Source organism: Thunnus thynnus, chromosome 3 (genome assembly GCF_963924715.1).
Source record: "Thunnus thynnus chromosome 3, fThuThy2.1, whole genome shotgun sequence".
Lineage (NCBI taxonomy): Eukaryota > Metazoa > Chordata > Actinopteri > Scombriformes > Scombridae > Thunnus > Thunnus thynnus.
The window spans coordinates 38,615,695-38,631,265 of NC_089519.1; the positions used below are offsets into that span (position 1 = coordinate 38,615,695).

The window sequence follows — 15,571 nt, forward strand, 5'->3', positions numbered from 1 at the left end:
TCAAAGAATTAAATAGAAACATAGTTGATAGAAATAAGACAAAACTGAATAAAATGAAGGAAAAATTGCAGTGTGGTGAAAAATATGATATGAATGAAGAGTCCCAAACTGAACTGAATAAAACCTCCTGAGAGGTCTGAGACCAGCTGAGAAAATGAGCAGCTGTCCAGAATAAGTCAGTAGTTGTTTACTTGATACAAAACGTTGTAATACAAGTTTTACACACTGGAATCACAGCTTGTTTTTAATTTTTTTAGTAACGTTTGAACAAATGCAGGTCTTCCTCGGGCCTAAAGTTGGTCAGAGTTGCTCATAATGTCAATACAGTTTCACCTCTATTGACGGCCAAATGAACATATACTACAGTGTTTATGTAGATCAACAACAGATGAATGTTCCAGTTGTCCAAACTGTCTTTGGTACATATTTAACAGCTTTGGTTTCAGCTTTATGACTACTCCTCATTTTGATGGGGACGCTGAAACCTTGACAGGACCCACTTATAACATTGTTCATACATAAATGTGTGTTTCTGTGTGCGCAGACCAAACTTTCCAGCAGGAGAGGCATCCAGCATCAAACTGTGTCCTTCTGGCATCGGCTAATGGGAGCAGAAGGCAGTTTGGACCAGAGCATCAAGAGTCCGTATACCTCCCGCATCCTGAAACCCTTCATCAGGTAAAGAGGTTCCTGAAACACTCCAACAGGCAGCTCTAGGTAGAGATAGACCCTCTTTAATAATAGTAGTATTAGTTTTAGTTTTTATTCATTTTTATTTTCATTTCTGTGACAGCCCAAACATCTGGCCCATCCCACGTGGCATCTTCCAGTAACACATATACAGAAGCATGTGGGAAAAGAAAAGAAATGAAAACAAAACACAAATCCCAAATGAACTGTTCACAGAAAAGAACTGTTACATATCTACAGTTTATCTGGGCTGTTCTCAGACTTTCTTTAAGTAACTGACTCATTTATATATACAGAGTGCCGCCACGCCTTCTTCCTCCGACTGCGACGCTGAGATGCCGTCACCTGAGTTCACCTGCAGGACCTGCCGACGTCCTGTCAATGATGTCAATGACGCCGTTTTAACCGTTCTGCTGCTCCACTGCAGCACAACACCTTGCTCAGAGGCACCTGGACTGTAGCTGCAGAGGGATGAGACGTTCTCTCTGCTCGGCTTGTCCCAGTCAGTCCAGAGATTCAACCAACAACTGTTCAGTTATGAACGTCTGTCTGCAAGAACCCGACAGTACTGACTGAAACAAACTGAACAACCAAGAAATGAAGACAAACAACAGTTAGAAATGTCACTCAGCTGTAATGTAGTTCTTCAAAATCAGAAGAAAGACTGGAATGACCAAAATCCTCGAAGACATCTAGTTCAGTACGATATCAGAGTTCAGTTCTGCTGTCTATAAATGTCTCGACTGACAACATGACCTGTTAATTTTTGTCTCATTTGCTTCAGTTTTTCCTCTACTGTTGTATAAAGTTCATCTAAGTAAAGTTGTCTGGTTGTTTTTATTTCACTCATTCATTCAGTCAGCAGACTGCAGGTTGTCCAGCAGGGGAGCTGTAACACATCAGCAGAGTTAAAACCTAAAAATATTATAAAATAGTGTGCAAATATGTATTTTATGTTACATTTATTAGCATGAAAGATTTAATACACAAACCCATATTGTAAAATATTAGTTTATTTTTGTCAAAGCTACACAGAACAAGAACAAGATCTGAAGAAACACTGTACAGACTGTCACCTGTTTCACACACAAGTTTGCAGAATACACGTCTAAAAATTAAAAAAAATATATCTGACTCTCAACTTCAGTCTGACAGCAGGACAGACGTCATTTCACCAAAGTTGCAACATGAGATAATTTCCTCTCAAGTTAATTAACTAATCAATAGAATCAGCTGTTTGTTTCTGCAGACTAATGCAGGGTTAGCATGTATTTACATACAGTATTACCATGGTGGATTTGTGTTTTACATTTAGACCACAATAACAGCAGTAAATATATTTAATGTTACTATAACTTATATTATTAAAACAAGTGTGATGTTCCTCATTTTCCTACATCAGATCATAGTGAATAAAATAAAACTATCTATGAAATGTTCCTTTAAACAAACCATTTAACTATTATATGTAATCTGTTTAACAGCTGCCTGTTTATTGTAGATTTACATACAAAAACATCTTTATATTTTGCTCCTGTTTGCAGGTACAGGTGCTCAGTTTGGTCAGTAGTGACGTCATCACGCTTCCAATAAAAGTGAAGTCTGTTTCAGTCAGAAAACATCCAGGTTCAGTTTTGGTTTTCCCAGTTTGCCCAGTATGTCACATCCTGTCCGGGCGGCGAGCATGGACACCATGACGTTACAGCCGGAGCTCACCGCCACATCATACGCCGTCTGACCAGCGGCATTCCTGCGCCTCAGGCCGGCCTTACAGCTGGAACACAAACAGCTGGTGGGTGTGATGTCATTATGACAGAGGATGATGTCATGTCTGACAGGTAAGTCAGTCATTTCTCATCATCAGCAGGTGTACAGGTGTGATGTTTGTTACCTGAGCAGGACCTCCGCACACTGCAGGCCTTCAGAGCCCAGAGCTGCAGCCTCATGCAGAGCAGTGTTCTTCATCCTGAGGAGGAGGAAGAGGAGGATTACATCACATTCAAGATTCAAGAGACTTTCTTGCTATTTGCACAGGCACACTGCAGTTCACTGGGTCAAGTTAAAAAAAAGAAAAAAATTACAATACATTCAATTTAGATTAAATTAAAACAAGAGTGGCATGGTCTGAGGAGATATTACATTATTTACAACAGTTATTTATGGAGCTTCTAATGAAGCAGTGGAGCAGCAGCTGGAAGGAGGTTTTGCACATGCAGTTGAACTTCTGTTATTGCAGAGCAACATGATACAGCGATACATTTACCAGAGGGCACCTGACATGGATCTAAATTTTCATGAATATTGGACATTGGAGTAAACTATGACTTCCTGTGTCCACTACATGGCACTAGAGAACACCCAATAATTATACGTCATGTTGCTGTATATCATGTGTAGACTGCACCATGTAAATTTCATGTAAATCAGATGATGTTTGTCACATAAGGCTGGTGGCGCCAAGCATGAGAAATTTGGGGTAGATTGGACGATGTAAAGCCGAGTTACAACAACTTCCTGTTTAATGCCCCAAACATGCTTTGGGCAAAATTGACTGACACGCCAAGCCAAGGGTGTTCCATAAAAACAAAAAACTTCTTTGGATGTCACCTATCAAATTTGGAGTCACTTGGATTAAATCTCTAGGAGGAGTTTGTTAAAGTACAATATCTGTCAATGGCTTCACTTTGCAAAGAAAATGCAGAGTTGATTCCAAATTGGTTGACTTTCAGTTGGACTTATGGTATGGATGGATGGTATGAGGATTTTTTTAAAGTCCAGAAATGTTACATCTGCCTACCAAATTTTGTTCATCTATGTTAAATTTAAAGGAGGGAATTTGACTTTTGTAGGGGGTGCTATTGAGCCATTTTGCTATGTCCAAAAAGATTTGATTATTACGGATTATGTTAAGAATGATGACAGTATTGAACCCATCAAATTTTATTAACATCAAAGAAACTTTGTGCCAAAATGACCCTGCGTTTGGGGGCACAATGGAGCCCACTGGTCCCCCGAGCCCAATCACTATAGAACTTAGCAACTTTCCCCAGTTCTGACGTGTGTGCCAATTTTCGTGACTTTTCGAGCATCCTAAGCCCCTCAAAAATGCAATGGTGTACTATAAGAATAATAATAACAATAATAATCCTTTCAAAAACAATGGGTTCCTTGCACTTTCAATGGTCCCCTGGCACTGAAAGTGCTCAGGCCCTAAATATGTGAGAAAATTATGATACAGTCATGAAATTATTTTATCACTTAAGTGTAATAAATCCCTGTTGTCAGTCAGCTGTTTATTTAACCAATACATAGAAATTGATCTGATTTTAAGGAAGAGTTAGAGAAATATGGAGGCATCACCAAACCCTGACATGCCAACAACTAAACTTACTGTGATAGGGCAACTTCAAGCTGGTGTTCCACAAAACCAAGTTGCGGCATTATTTGGAGTGAACCCTAGTACCATCTCCAAAGTGAAGGCTAAGTTCCATATAACGGGGGATGTCAGAGACAGGCCGTGAAGTGGGCGTCCCAAGAAGACGACACCCCAAGAAGACCGTTTCCTCACCCTGTCAGCACTTAGGTACTGTAGGCTGTCTTCTATAGATTTGCAGTCAAGGTCTGCAGGACAATATGGCCGACAGCTCTCTGCCCAGACAATCCGGAACAGACTGCACGCAGCCAATCTCCGGTCTCATAGGGCTTGCCTGGTGTCGGCAACACATGCACTGGAACCTGAACATGTGGAGGAACGTTATGCTCAGCGATGAGTCCGGATTCTGCCTACGGCAGTTGGATCGTTGGGTCAAAGTGTGGAGAAGATGCAGAGAACGCTATTCTGATCGCTGCACCGATAGAGTAACATCTTTTGGTGGAGGCAGTGTGATGGTGTGGGGCGGCATCTCCCTCACTGGAAAAACGAGGCTTGTCATCATTGGAGGCAATCTCAATGCAGAGAGATATCGAGATGAGATTCTGCAACCAGTGGCAATCCCATATCTCCACAGTCTGGGACCGAACTCTATCCTCCAAGATGACAACGCTCGCCCCCACAGAGTGGGTTTATCAGAGACTACCTCCAGAATTTGGGAGTGGAGAGGATGGAACGGCCTGCCAGCAGTCCTGACCTCAACCTCATTGAACACTTGTGGGATCAGCTCAACACAATCACGTTGGCTGACTTGTGACAAATGCTGGTCGAAGAATGGGATGCCATCCCACAGCAGTGCGTGACCAGGCTGGTGACCAGCATGAGAAGGAGGTGCCAGGCTGTTGTGGCTGTGTATGGTTCTTCCACACGCTACTGAGGCTCCTGTTTGTTAAATGAATCAATTGTTAAATTGCCAATATGTCATGTTTCTTCAAATTTCAATCATCCAATCCACCAAACACCAAACAAGAGTCAATGGTAGAATAAGCTGTTTGGCATTGGCAGAGAAGATTTGGCAAATTTTTCATGGGTGCAACCCACATACTCAGCTCTGCTGCTCATCCCACAAATGCATGTCCCTTACAAATGTGGCACCATTTGAAAGGGAAATAAACAGGCTTTCGGTATAAGATTTATTGCCCAGAAGCATCATTACAACAAAGAAATAATCTACCAAACGCAAATTTCCTTACTTTTTGTGCTAAGTTTATTTTACATCTAAATGCAAAAATGTTTTCAAATGGTGAGCAGGTTTTAACTTCTCTGTAAATGAGGAAACAGTTTTAATTCCACTTCTCATCCAGGAATGTGGCAAAGCTGGAAACCATTCCCTGTTCTTTCAAACACAACAAGCTCCACTCTGTGCTCATGTTTCCTTGTTCCCTACCATTCAGATCTACAGTTTGCAGATGCGTGTAACCAACATGTGATGCAGTACAAGAGCTGCAGGCTGCATTTACTGCGGAAACACATGTTGTTAGATCAGAGCTCAAACCTGTTTCACTTCCCCGGAAGTGAAATTCAGACAGTCGTTGCCACTGAGAGCTGAAATGGCGCAGAAAGGGGATCAGCTGGACCGAGAAACAATCAGCTGTTCGATCTGTCTAGAACCACTGAAGGATCCGGTGACTATTCCCTGTGGACACAGTTACTGCATGAGCTGTATTAAAACACACTGGGATGGAGAAGATGAGAACAATATCTACAGCTGTCCTCAGTGCAGACGGACCTTCACACCAAGACCTGACCTGGTGAAAAGCACCGTGTTAGCAGATTTAGTGGAGCGGCTGAAGAATATTACACTCCATGCTGCTCCAGCTGATCACTGCTATGCTGGACCTGAAGATGTGGCCTGTGATGTCTGCACTGGGAGGAAGCTGAAAGCCCTCAAGTCCTGTCTGGTGTGTCTGGCCTCTTACTGTGAGAAACACCTCCAGCCTCATGATGATGTAGCTCCATTAAAGAAACACAAGCTGGTCGACCCCTCGGAGAAGCTCCAGGAGAACATCTGCTCTCGTCATGATGAGGTGATGAAGATGTTCTGCCGTACTGATCAGCAGAGTATCTGTTATCTCTGCTCTGTGGAGGAACATAAAGGCCACGACACAGTCTCAGCTGCAGCAGAAAGGACTGAGAGGCAGAGAGAGCTCGAGGTGAGTCGACAAAACATCCAGCAGAGAATCCAGGACAGAGAGAAAGATGTGAAGATGCTTCAGCAGGAGGTGGAGGCCGTCAGTCGCTCTGCTGATAAAGCAGTGGAGGACAGTGAGAAGATCTTCACTGAGCTGATCAGTCTCCTCCAGAAAAGAAGCTCTGATGTGAAGCAGCAGATCAGATCCCAGCAGGAAACTGAAGTGAGTCAAGTCAAAGAGCTTCAGGAGAAGCTGGAGCAGGAGATCACTGAGCTGAAGAGGAAAGATGCTGAACTGAAGCAGCTCTCACACACAGAGGATCACAACCAGTTTCTACACAACTACCCCTCACTGTCACAACTCAGTGCATCTACAGACTCATCCAGCATCAATATCCGTCCTCTGAGATACTTTGAGGATGTGACAGCAGCTGTGTCAGAGCTCAGAGATCAACTACAGGACATCCTGAGGGAGAAATGGACAAACATCTCACTGGCAGTGACTGAAGTGGACGTTTTACTGTCAGAAGCAGAACCCAAGACCAGAGCTGAGTTCTTAAAATATTCACATGAAATCACCCTGGATCCAAACACAGCAAACACAGAGCTGTTTTTATCTGATGGGAACAGAAAAGCAGAACTAATGAGTCAACACCAGCTTTATTCTAGTCACCCAGACAGATTCACTGGATGTTGTCAGGTCCTGAGTAAAGAGAGTCTGACTGGACGTTGTTACTGGGAGGTGGAGTGGGGAGGGGGAGGAGTTGGTGTAGCAGTCGCATACAAGGATATCAGCAGAGCAGGAGACTCAAATGAATGTGGATTTGGTTTTAATGATAAATCTTGGGCTTTATATTATCAAACTAACAGTTACAAATTTTGGTTCAACAAAATCAAAACTCCCGTCTCAGGTCCTGGTTCCTCCAGAGTAGGAGTGTACCTGGATCACAGAGCAGGTATTCTGTCCTTCTACAACATCTCTGAAACCATGACTCTCCTCCACAGAGTCCAGACCACATTCACTCAGCCTCTCCATGCTGGACTTTATTTTTATTATCCTTATTATGGAGACACAGCTGAGTTGTGTAAACTCAAATAGACAGAAGTCATTTCAGACTTCATGTGTCAGATTCTGTTGTAATTCTTCATGTTTTTGTCTCCATTGTTTCTGAGAGCTCGTTGCTGTGGTGTTTCTGAACTGCACAGAGATCAGCTGTCAATCAAACTGGGATTATCAACACTTTCTTCTTTTCATTTGTTGTTCTGTTGATGTTTTCAGTTTCTTTAAATGTCACTTCTTCCTGTGTTTTTGCTCATGACAATGTCTTTAACCTTCACTGACATTGATCCAACTGTACTTGCAAAGTGGAACAGTGGTGTCTGGGTTGAATCAGAATTTTGGCTTTTCTCAACTAATAGCAGGATGCTTGGCTATTATTCCTGAGTTTGCTACTGTTGCTATCAAACCCAAGTTTGCCTATGTAACTGCAGGAAAAGTAATGCACTGGTATCTGTCTTACTGTCAGTACAGCGGTGGACTGTTTTGTTGTCTATGATCGTGAGGAGCGAGCTCTAGAGCTCTTGTGCCTTAAGTTTTCTTAACTTGTGGCTCGGGGCTGTAACACTTTGGGTAGCCAGAGCCAGAGAGGCATTCAAAGGTGCTGTCACCATCTGATGGATGGTGACTGTGTTATGAACTGTGGTCAGAGATGCTGAGGTCATCATCTGGTCTGTCCATTGGGTGGTCATGCTTCTGGGCCAGAATCTCTGCGTATGGCCTTCTAAAGCTTCTAGTGTGTGAATGCCTGTCTTGGCACAGTTGATGGACATGGCGGTTACACTTAGTGTCCCTATGTGGCCTTTTGTCATCCCCCTTTGGACAGTTGTGAGAGTGATCTTTTGAGGCAGTACACCCGTTTGATGTCTGTTCTAGGCTCTGTGCTAGGTAAGAAATAAACTGCTCTAGACAGGGGTTTCCCATTGTTGTCTCTAGAACAAAGGGTCAGATTAAGCAGTTGTCTAGTTCAACAAAACAATGTGGTTGGCTATGGTGTTGCATGGCAGACACCTTGTAGTGTAGTTTGGGCAGCAGACTACCCTAATCAAACAATGTGGTAGCCTACACTATGGAGACAGATTTCAGCATGTACTGAGTGAGATGCATTGCAGCAACAGTCAGAGGATAACTTCTAAGTTTCACAGGGCTGGTAGCACGTCTCTATCTCACAGGCTCTATTTCTTATTCAGGCTGGAATGCATGGCAGTAACAGCCATGTACAAGCTCTTTATGTTTCACAGGGCTGATGGTGCACTGTGTTTTAATTAAAAAAGGGAGCACTGAAATTAACAGCCAATTCTGACAGCTTGACTAGATTGCATGGAGTATGTGGTATTCTAATAATGAACCAAAATTCTTACAATTCCTACAGAGCAGGTTCAACTTGAATGGCTAGCACAAACAGCAAGCTCTTAATGTAACACTATGGGGAACACTGTAAATACTTAAAATGTTAGTTATCAATAACTCAAGATTTGGGTTATCTAAATTTGGTGAATGAATCTATTTTCACCACAATGCACTTATTTGTAAGTACAGCTGGATGTCTACTCCTGTGGCAGACTAGTTGTGTTGAATATAAAGGCTTTTGGATAGTCTTAAGGTTTTAGATTCCAGAATTTTGGTTTTGGGAAAAAAATAATTTTCCAAACATTGCACAATGATGAATGATTGCCATCAATGGTCTGCCTCACACGGGGGACCATTTTGCTAGGCCTTGGTTACGTGGTTTGGCTATCATCAACAATTAATGATCATCAAAGATAATTATTAATTATTAAAATCAACAAAAAATATTAATAAGAATTAATAATAATGGGGCACCACCCTGGAGTCAGGGAAAAAGATTGCCAAATTCAGTCTTAAAATTTACTAAACTATCAATTTGGATCTCTGATTAATAATTAACTTAATAACTATAGCCAAAATTACCTATATCAATACCTATACCTATACATGTCAAAAGCTAGTTAGAGTTGAAGGATTTTGGAGTTCTTTGCAGAGCAGAGGTTGGCAAAACTCATTCTTGTGCAACATTAAACAGACAGTGTGTATTTACAAAGATGAAAGAGCAATACAAACAACGTGTAATCTGGCTAAATGTACCTATACACAGATGTATGTGTGAGTGTGAGTGTGTATGTAGGTGTAGCACAGGGCATGCATTCAATATTGCTGAGAAAGAGAACAGAAGGTATCAGGTTAGGAAGAGGTTTGTATGCAAGGCCCAGTTACTGGGTGTAACATGTGTGAAGCATAAACTAACCTTAGCTTAATAGTATAGCTATTCAGTAGTTTAACAATGGAAATGCACCACAACAATAAAACTCAGTGGACACCATTAAACCATCGACGAGGTTAACAGTCTATGCTTAGCCATGCTATGCTATGCTGTATTTTGCTAGGCTATGCCCAGTTGTTATCAAGTCCATGGAGAAAGTGATGCTTTATGGTGTTCTGCTTCTTAGCTGGTGAATCCATGAATGAGCCAGGCTGAGAAGGGTTTGGCTTCAAGGCAGAAGGATGCAGGCTTTGCTGGATAGTTGGCGTTCCAGTCGTGCAGAGGGTGCAGGTCACTGTGGAGGCCACTGATCGTGCCTTTGTTGTCAAAGTTTGCCTTTTTTGCTAGGGTTAGGGTTAGGGTTAGGGTTTGCATTGCTGCTTGTTCAGGGGAGTTCTGTGCGTGTCTGCTTGGAGCAGACCACACTAGGTCAGAGAGCTTCAGGCTGCAGGAGTCACGAGTAGCTCCTGGGGGGGGGTTTCAGCCCTGCTGCAATGACTCTGCTGCTAGCTGAGCCGTGAGGGGAAAGAAACAGAGAAGAAGGGAACCTCTTGTTTTGTTCGCCTTGTGGAGTTCACACTTGGGTGCGAACAACCAAGGACTCTGGGGAAATTCTTGAGGTTCTTGAGGACTCCCTTTGTGGTCGGCCGGTGAGACGCAACAGCAGTGGATGCTTGTATCTTCACATTTGAGATACAAGCAACCACTGCCAGTTTATACTGATGTTAACTTGCTCTTTTATATGATACTCTGCAACCCAGACGGATGTTTCACAACTCTTACTGTTGTTCTGAAAGTTTGTCCAGAATCACATAAACATGTTATTTTGTTAAGAAGTTGTAAAATAATAAAGTAACATTAGTGGAGCTGATGACAAGTTCAGGTTTTATGGCAAATGGACTGTACTTGTATAGCACCTTTCTGGTCTTCCAACCACTCAAAGCTCTTTTACACTATGTGTCACATTCACCCATTCACACGCTGAATGGGTACAGGGGCTACCATGCAAGGTCCCAACCTGCCAATCAGGGGGAACTAACCATTCACACACATTCATACATTGATGGCACAGCCAAAGAGGAGCAATTTGGGGTTCAGAATCTTGCCCTTTGACATACGGACTGGAGGAGCTGGGAATTGAGCCGCCAATCTTCCGATTAGTGGATGACCCGCTCTACCCCCTGAGCCACAGCTGCCCCATATTTTAACCATCAACCTTTTGGTGAACAGACGAATGCGGCAATTAATTTTCATACAACAGCTACTGATGATTATACTCTCATTTATTCCACCACACAGTGATATTTTAGCTACAGCTTTCTCTAACCCTTCACATGATGTTAGCTGGTTATGTAAATACAAGATCCTACGTCCCTGGGTGGGCTTGAGTCACCAACCTTTCGGTTAACAGCCGAATGTGCTGACTGATTGCGCCACAGAGACAGCTTTATGAGTTGAGTGAGGAGTAATTTCACTTTCAATTGCGCCTCACAGGATGAATTTGCATCTAAACACGTCTTTGTGTTGATGTTTAATTTTGATTCATATTTTAAAAATGTTTCAGTCCATGAAACCAACTCTGTTTTTAAAATGGATATTTTACTCGAAGTTTGACATCTAACAGACCCAAACAACAGTTAAGATATCGAGTTATTAGTAAGTTATTAACTTATTAATTAATCATGAATTGTCTTCTTACTGTCCGGACTGCTGGTTGATGTCGGCGCCTTGCTGCACCAGAACAGGAAGGACATCATGGTGACCATTCACCACGGCAACCGCCAGCGCGTGTCGGCCGTCGCTCCCGCAGCAGGAGGGATCCGCCCCCTGTTGGTTAACAAACAAACAGACCAGTCAGAGTTAACATCAGGTGAGCCAGGGGAGCTGCTGATTGGCCGGAGAGGCTTGTACCTGATCCAGGAGCAGCTGGACAACGCTGATCTGACCTCGACCTGGACCCAGCTCCCTCAGCAGCTGACTGTCCTTCACCTGCAGCCAGGACAACCAATCACACACAAGATTCATAAATGGACAGGAAGAACCTTAGTTTGTCTTCTTTTCCATTCAGTCTCCCTTTTAAATCCCAGAAGACTAACAGAAATAAATCTGAGCAGCAGATAAAAGTTTCTTACCGGAGGTTTGGGCGCTGGGTTCAGTTTGAGGGGTTTCATCAGAGCTGTCAGATCATTTCCTGTCAGACACACAAATAAAACCACAGGGGAGCACTGACTGATGGATCATGTTTTATATTTCATTTGATAAGTTTACATGAGTTTTAACAGATGTTTGATCTAACGAGGACGATGACTCATAGCTGTCCACTGACCTCCCAGCAGGTTCCCTCGTGTTGAATGTTTACAGTCATATAAACATCAGGTCACACCAACATTTACAGTCTAACTGAGAAATAAATCAATCAATCATTTCACTGGAATCTCCGTGATCAGTAAATTTGAAGTTTGCACTTTGAGTTCAGCTTTAGTGAACATTTAAACAATAATTCTGTTGACCAACGGCAAACACAGATGACCTTTGAGGGGACAGAGAGCCAGAGAGGTCAAAATGGAGGAAGCCATTGTGTTAGCTGTGTAGCATCATCCACTTTTACTTTACTTTCAGTTAACTGTGTTGACTTGTTGTCTAATTAACGAACATTGTTCTGCACAGGCCTTAAACTGAGACCTGACCCCACTGACCCGACTGACCCAGACCCAACTGATTAATGAAGCCCCCCCCCTTTCTAACCTAAATGAAAGTAGGTAGAAAGGTGGACTGAGCCTAAAACAGCTACCAAAGCTGTCAGAGCGCACGTTATTCTAAACCACATAACATGCAGGCAATCAACAACGTTGCTGACATGTTGAACTGACGTTGTTACGTAACGTTGTGTTTATTGTTTCTACATCTGAAAATAAAATCTGCATTAAATGGGTAAAAATGGGATCATAACTCAGTGTGAGTATTTTTACCCATTAAATGTTCTTCATTATAAATTCAGCTCCTCCCTTTACTTTTTTAAATAATCCAATCCAATCCACTTTATTTATATAGCACGATTTTAACAAACACAAGGTTTCCAATGTGCTGCAAAGCAAGATAAAAAAAACCAAACCACAATAAATAGCACAACAGAACACAATAAAACGATGAAGGACACAATAGGATAAAAGTAATAAAATAAGATAAAATCACATAAAACATAAATAAGAGTCACTGAGTATTGGTCTATCATGCAACATAGAACTAAAGTATTTCCCATCATCTGAAAAAAACTGCCCTGGAAATTATGCACAATGCCCCAAAAACATATTTCCGTTGCAAAGAGAAGTATAAATTTCCTGCTCTGCTGTGAACTGAAGCTTTAAACTTTAAAACTTGAAACTTGAAACTTTAAAATGTTTTAGTTTGAACTTCTCATGTATGACTTCACTTTTACTCACCGTTCTAAACTTCTTCTTATAAATCTGTCTGCACACTTAGATTCTCAGGTTGATTCTCGCTCAAATTCATTTTTTCACTCATGCAGATTTCAATAATTAATGAATGTTGTTCATGTAGAGGTTTGTAATGTGAGTTCTTACTGAGGCTGCTGCTGTTGGCAGATCGCTCTGTGACGCTGCTCAGAGTCTCAGACCGACCAGCAGGTAAAACGCCGTCACCTGCTGGTCCGACCTGTTCAGGATCCACCTGAGACCAAACAGATGTCAGTCAGTCACGACTCCACACTTCACTTCATTTTTCTGCCTCATAGAGTCACAGCTCAGGTTCCATTAATCAGACCTGTTTTTCTTCCCGTCCAGCCGACACGAAGCTGACAGTCAGACTGACTTCGTAGCGATCTTCCTGAATCACAGCAGAAACCATCTGAGGAAAGCAGGAACACAACATGTCATGTGACACCCTGGAAGGGAACTGCAGCGCTGTCGACACCTGTTCAGGTGAATCTGATGCCTGACAGCACAAAGTTGTTTAAAACTGAGTCTGAACTGGTGAGGTGAAGGTGAGGAGCAGGTGAGGTGAGGTACAGGTGAAATGAGGTACGGGTGAAGGTGAGGTACAGGTGTGTTGAGGTGTGTTGTACCCGGCCCAGGCGAGGCTCTCCCAGCAGAGCCCTGAAGGGGGCGTTGTTCTGGGCGTAGCTCCTCAGGTGAGCACACACATGATCCAGCTGCTTCCTCCAGTAACCTGAAGAACAACACGAGAGAAGACTGCTGATATACCTGCTGATACTCACTGCTGCTGTAGTACTTCACCTCAGCCAGGGTAGTAGTATCAGTAGTAGTATCAGTAGTACTTCACCTCAGCCAGGGTAGTAGTATCAGTAGTACTTCACCTCAGCCAGGGTAGTAGTATCAGTAGTAGCATCAGTAGTACTTTACCTCAGCCAGGGTACTAGTATCAGTAGTAGTATGAGTAGTACTTTACCTCGGCCAGGGTAGTAGTATCAGTAGTACTTCACCTCAGCCAGGGTAGTAGTATCAGTAGTACTTTACCTTAGCCAGGGTAGTAGTATCAGTAGTACTTTACCTTAGCCAGGGTAGTAGTATCAGTAGTACTTTACCTTAGCCAGGGTAGTAGTATCAGTAGAAGTGTCAGTAGTACTTTACCTCGGCCAGGGTAGTAGTATCAGTAGTACTTCACCTCAGCCAGGGTAGTAGTATCAGTAGTACTTTACCTTAGCCAGGGTAGTAGTATCAGTAGTACTTTACCTTAGCCAGGGTAGTAGTATCAGTAGAAGTGTCAGTAGTACTTTACCTCGGCCAGGGTAGTAGTATCAGTAGTACTTTACCTCGGCCAGGGTAGTAGTATCAGTAGTAGTATCAGTAGTACTTTACCTCGGCCAGGGTAGTAGTATCAGTAGTACTTTACCTCGGCCAGGGTAGTAGTATCAGTAGTAGTATCAGTAGTAGTATCAGTAGTAGTATCAGTAGTACTTTACCTCGGCCATGGTAGTAGTATCAGTAGTAGTATCAGTAGTAGTATCAGTAGTAGTATCAGTAGTACTTTACCTCGGCCAGGGTAGTAGTATCAGTAGTAGTAACAGTTGTACTTTACCTCGGCCTGGGCTAATGGCGGTCAGCAGTGGTTGGCGGTCTCTGGACACCTGCTGCCTGCTGAGTTGTAGCGCCCTCTGCTGCTCCTTCCTGTGGAGCTTGGTGGCTGATGGGTAATAGAGTCCTACAGTCTGTGTGTACTGCTCTGCAGTGGGCGGGGCTAACGGCACAGCGGGCACGGCGCCAGATGAGGGCATGGCCTTCCAGGTGGCATCATGGGAAATCGAGGTTGAAGCCTGCTCACACAGAGAGGACTCAGCTGGTTAACCTGATATATGTTGTGTGTGACGTGCTGTCGGCGGTAAAGTGTACCTGGTTGGTGGTGGCGCCCCCTGTGGGCTGGGTAGTGTTGCTGCAGTGTACTTGAGAGGATGTGGTCGGGGCCGGTGCCTCCAGGAAGACGCCACAGGCAGCGCAGTAGAAGGCATACGGGTGTCCGCTCGCTCCACACCGCCAACACATGACACAGCTGGCTGCATGGCCGGGCTAACAACACACATCACATCACTACATGTCACACATTAGCTTTGCACAAAGACAGGAAGCAGGGAGAAGCTGTTAGCTTAGCGCCATCAAAAGAGAAAAAAAAAACCCTCCAACAACTGCATGTTTTTATCTTGTTTATAATTATTTGCAGAAATCAAAATGTAAAAATTAGCTAAGGAGAGGATTACTTGTAAATCAGACAATTTTAACAGTATTATTAGCTGTAGCAGTAATTTTAGCTGTAGCTAGCAGTAGTTTCAGCAGTAACAGTAGTTTAAGCTGTAGCAGTAGTTTTCGCTGTAAAAGCAGTAACAGTAGTTTAACGAACATGTAAATCAGACAGCTTTGGAGTTGATCTTTCATGTTTGACAGATTCTGGTAATGTCAACATTTATCAAAGGATGATTGTGTTGGACACCACCAGACAAGCTAACACTGCTCA

The 15,571-nt window shown here is 43.0% G+C and overlaps 2 protein-coding genes across 4 annotated transcripts in view; one reads left to right on the forward strand and one right to left on the reverse strand.

Annotated features, from left to right (window-relative positions):
* Window positions 1-1,678: 1,678 nt before the first annotated feature.
* The window catches only part of dzank1 (double zinc ribbon and ankyrin repeat domains 1), a 23,072-nt gene continuing 9,179 nt past the window's right edge, over window positions 1,679-15,571 (reverse strand). Inside the window, exons 12-21 of one of the 3 annotated variants that reach the window (XM_067585802.1) lie at window positions 15,007-15,129; window positions 14,645-14,879; window positions 13,671-13,774; window positions 13,370-13,453; window positions 13,171-13,276; window positions 11,722-11,780; window positions 11,501-11,578; window positions 11,289-11,416; window positions 2,582-2,656; window positions 1,679-2,464 (exon numbers count right to left, since the gene is read on the reverse strand). In XM_067585802.1, the coding sequence (XP_067441903.1) occupies window positions 2,302-2,464; window positions 2,582-2,656; window positions 11,289-11,416; window positions 11,501-11,578; window positions 11,722-11,780; window positions 13,171-13,276; window positions 13,370-13,453; window positions 13,671-13,774; window positions 14,645-14,879; window positions 15,007-15,129 (1,155 nt within the window). In that variant the 3' untranslated portion in view covers window positions 1,679-2,301. Of the gene's footprint in view, window positions 2,465-2,581; window positions 2,657-11,288; window positions 11,417-11,500; window positions 11,579-11,721; window positions 11,781-13,170; window positions 13,277-13,369; window positions 13,454-13,670; window positions 13,775-14,644; window positions 14,880-14,955; window positions 15,130-15,571 lie in introns of all 3 variants that reach the window. The other 2 variants (XM_067585801.1, XM_067585803.1) reach the window with 2 other exon arrangements.
* On the forward strand, window positions 5,339-8,346 carry LOC137180435 (tripartite motif-containing protein 16-like). Its single transcript, XM_067585804.1, has one exon. The coding sequence runs from the start codon at window positions 5,671-5,673 to the stop codon at window positions 7,348-7,350; it is 1,680 nt and encodes a 559-aa protein (XP_067441905.1). The 5' UTR covers window positions 5,339-5,670; the 3' UTR covers window positions 7,351-8,346.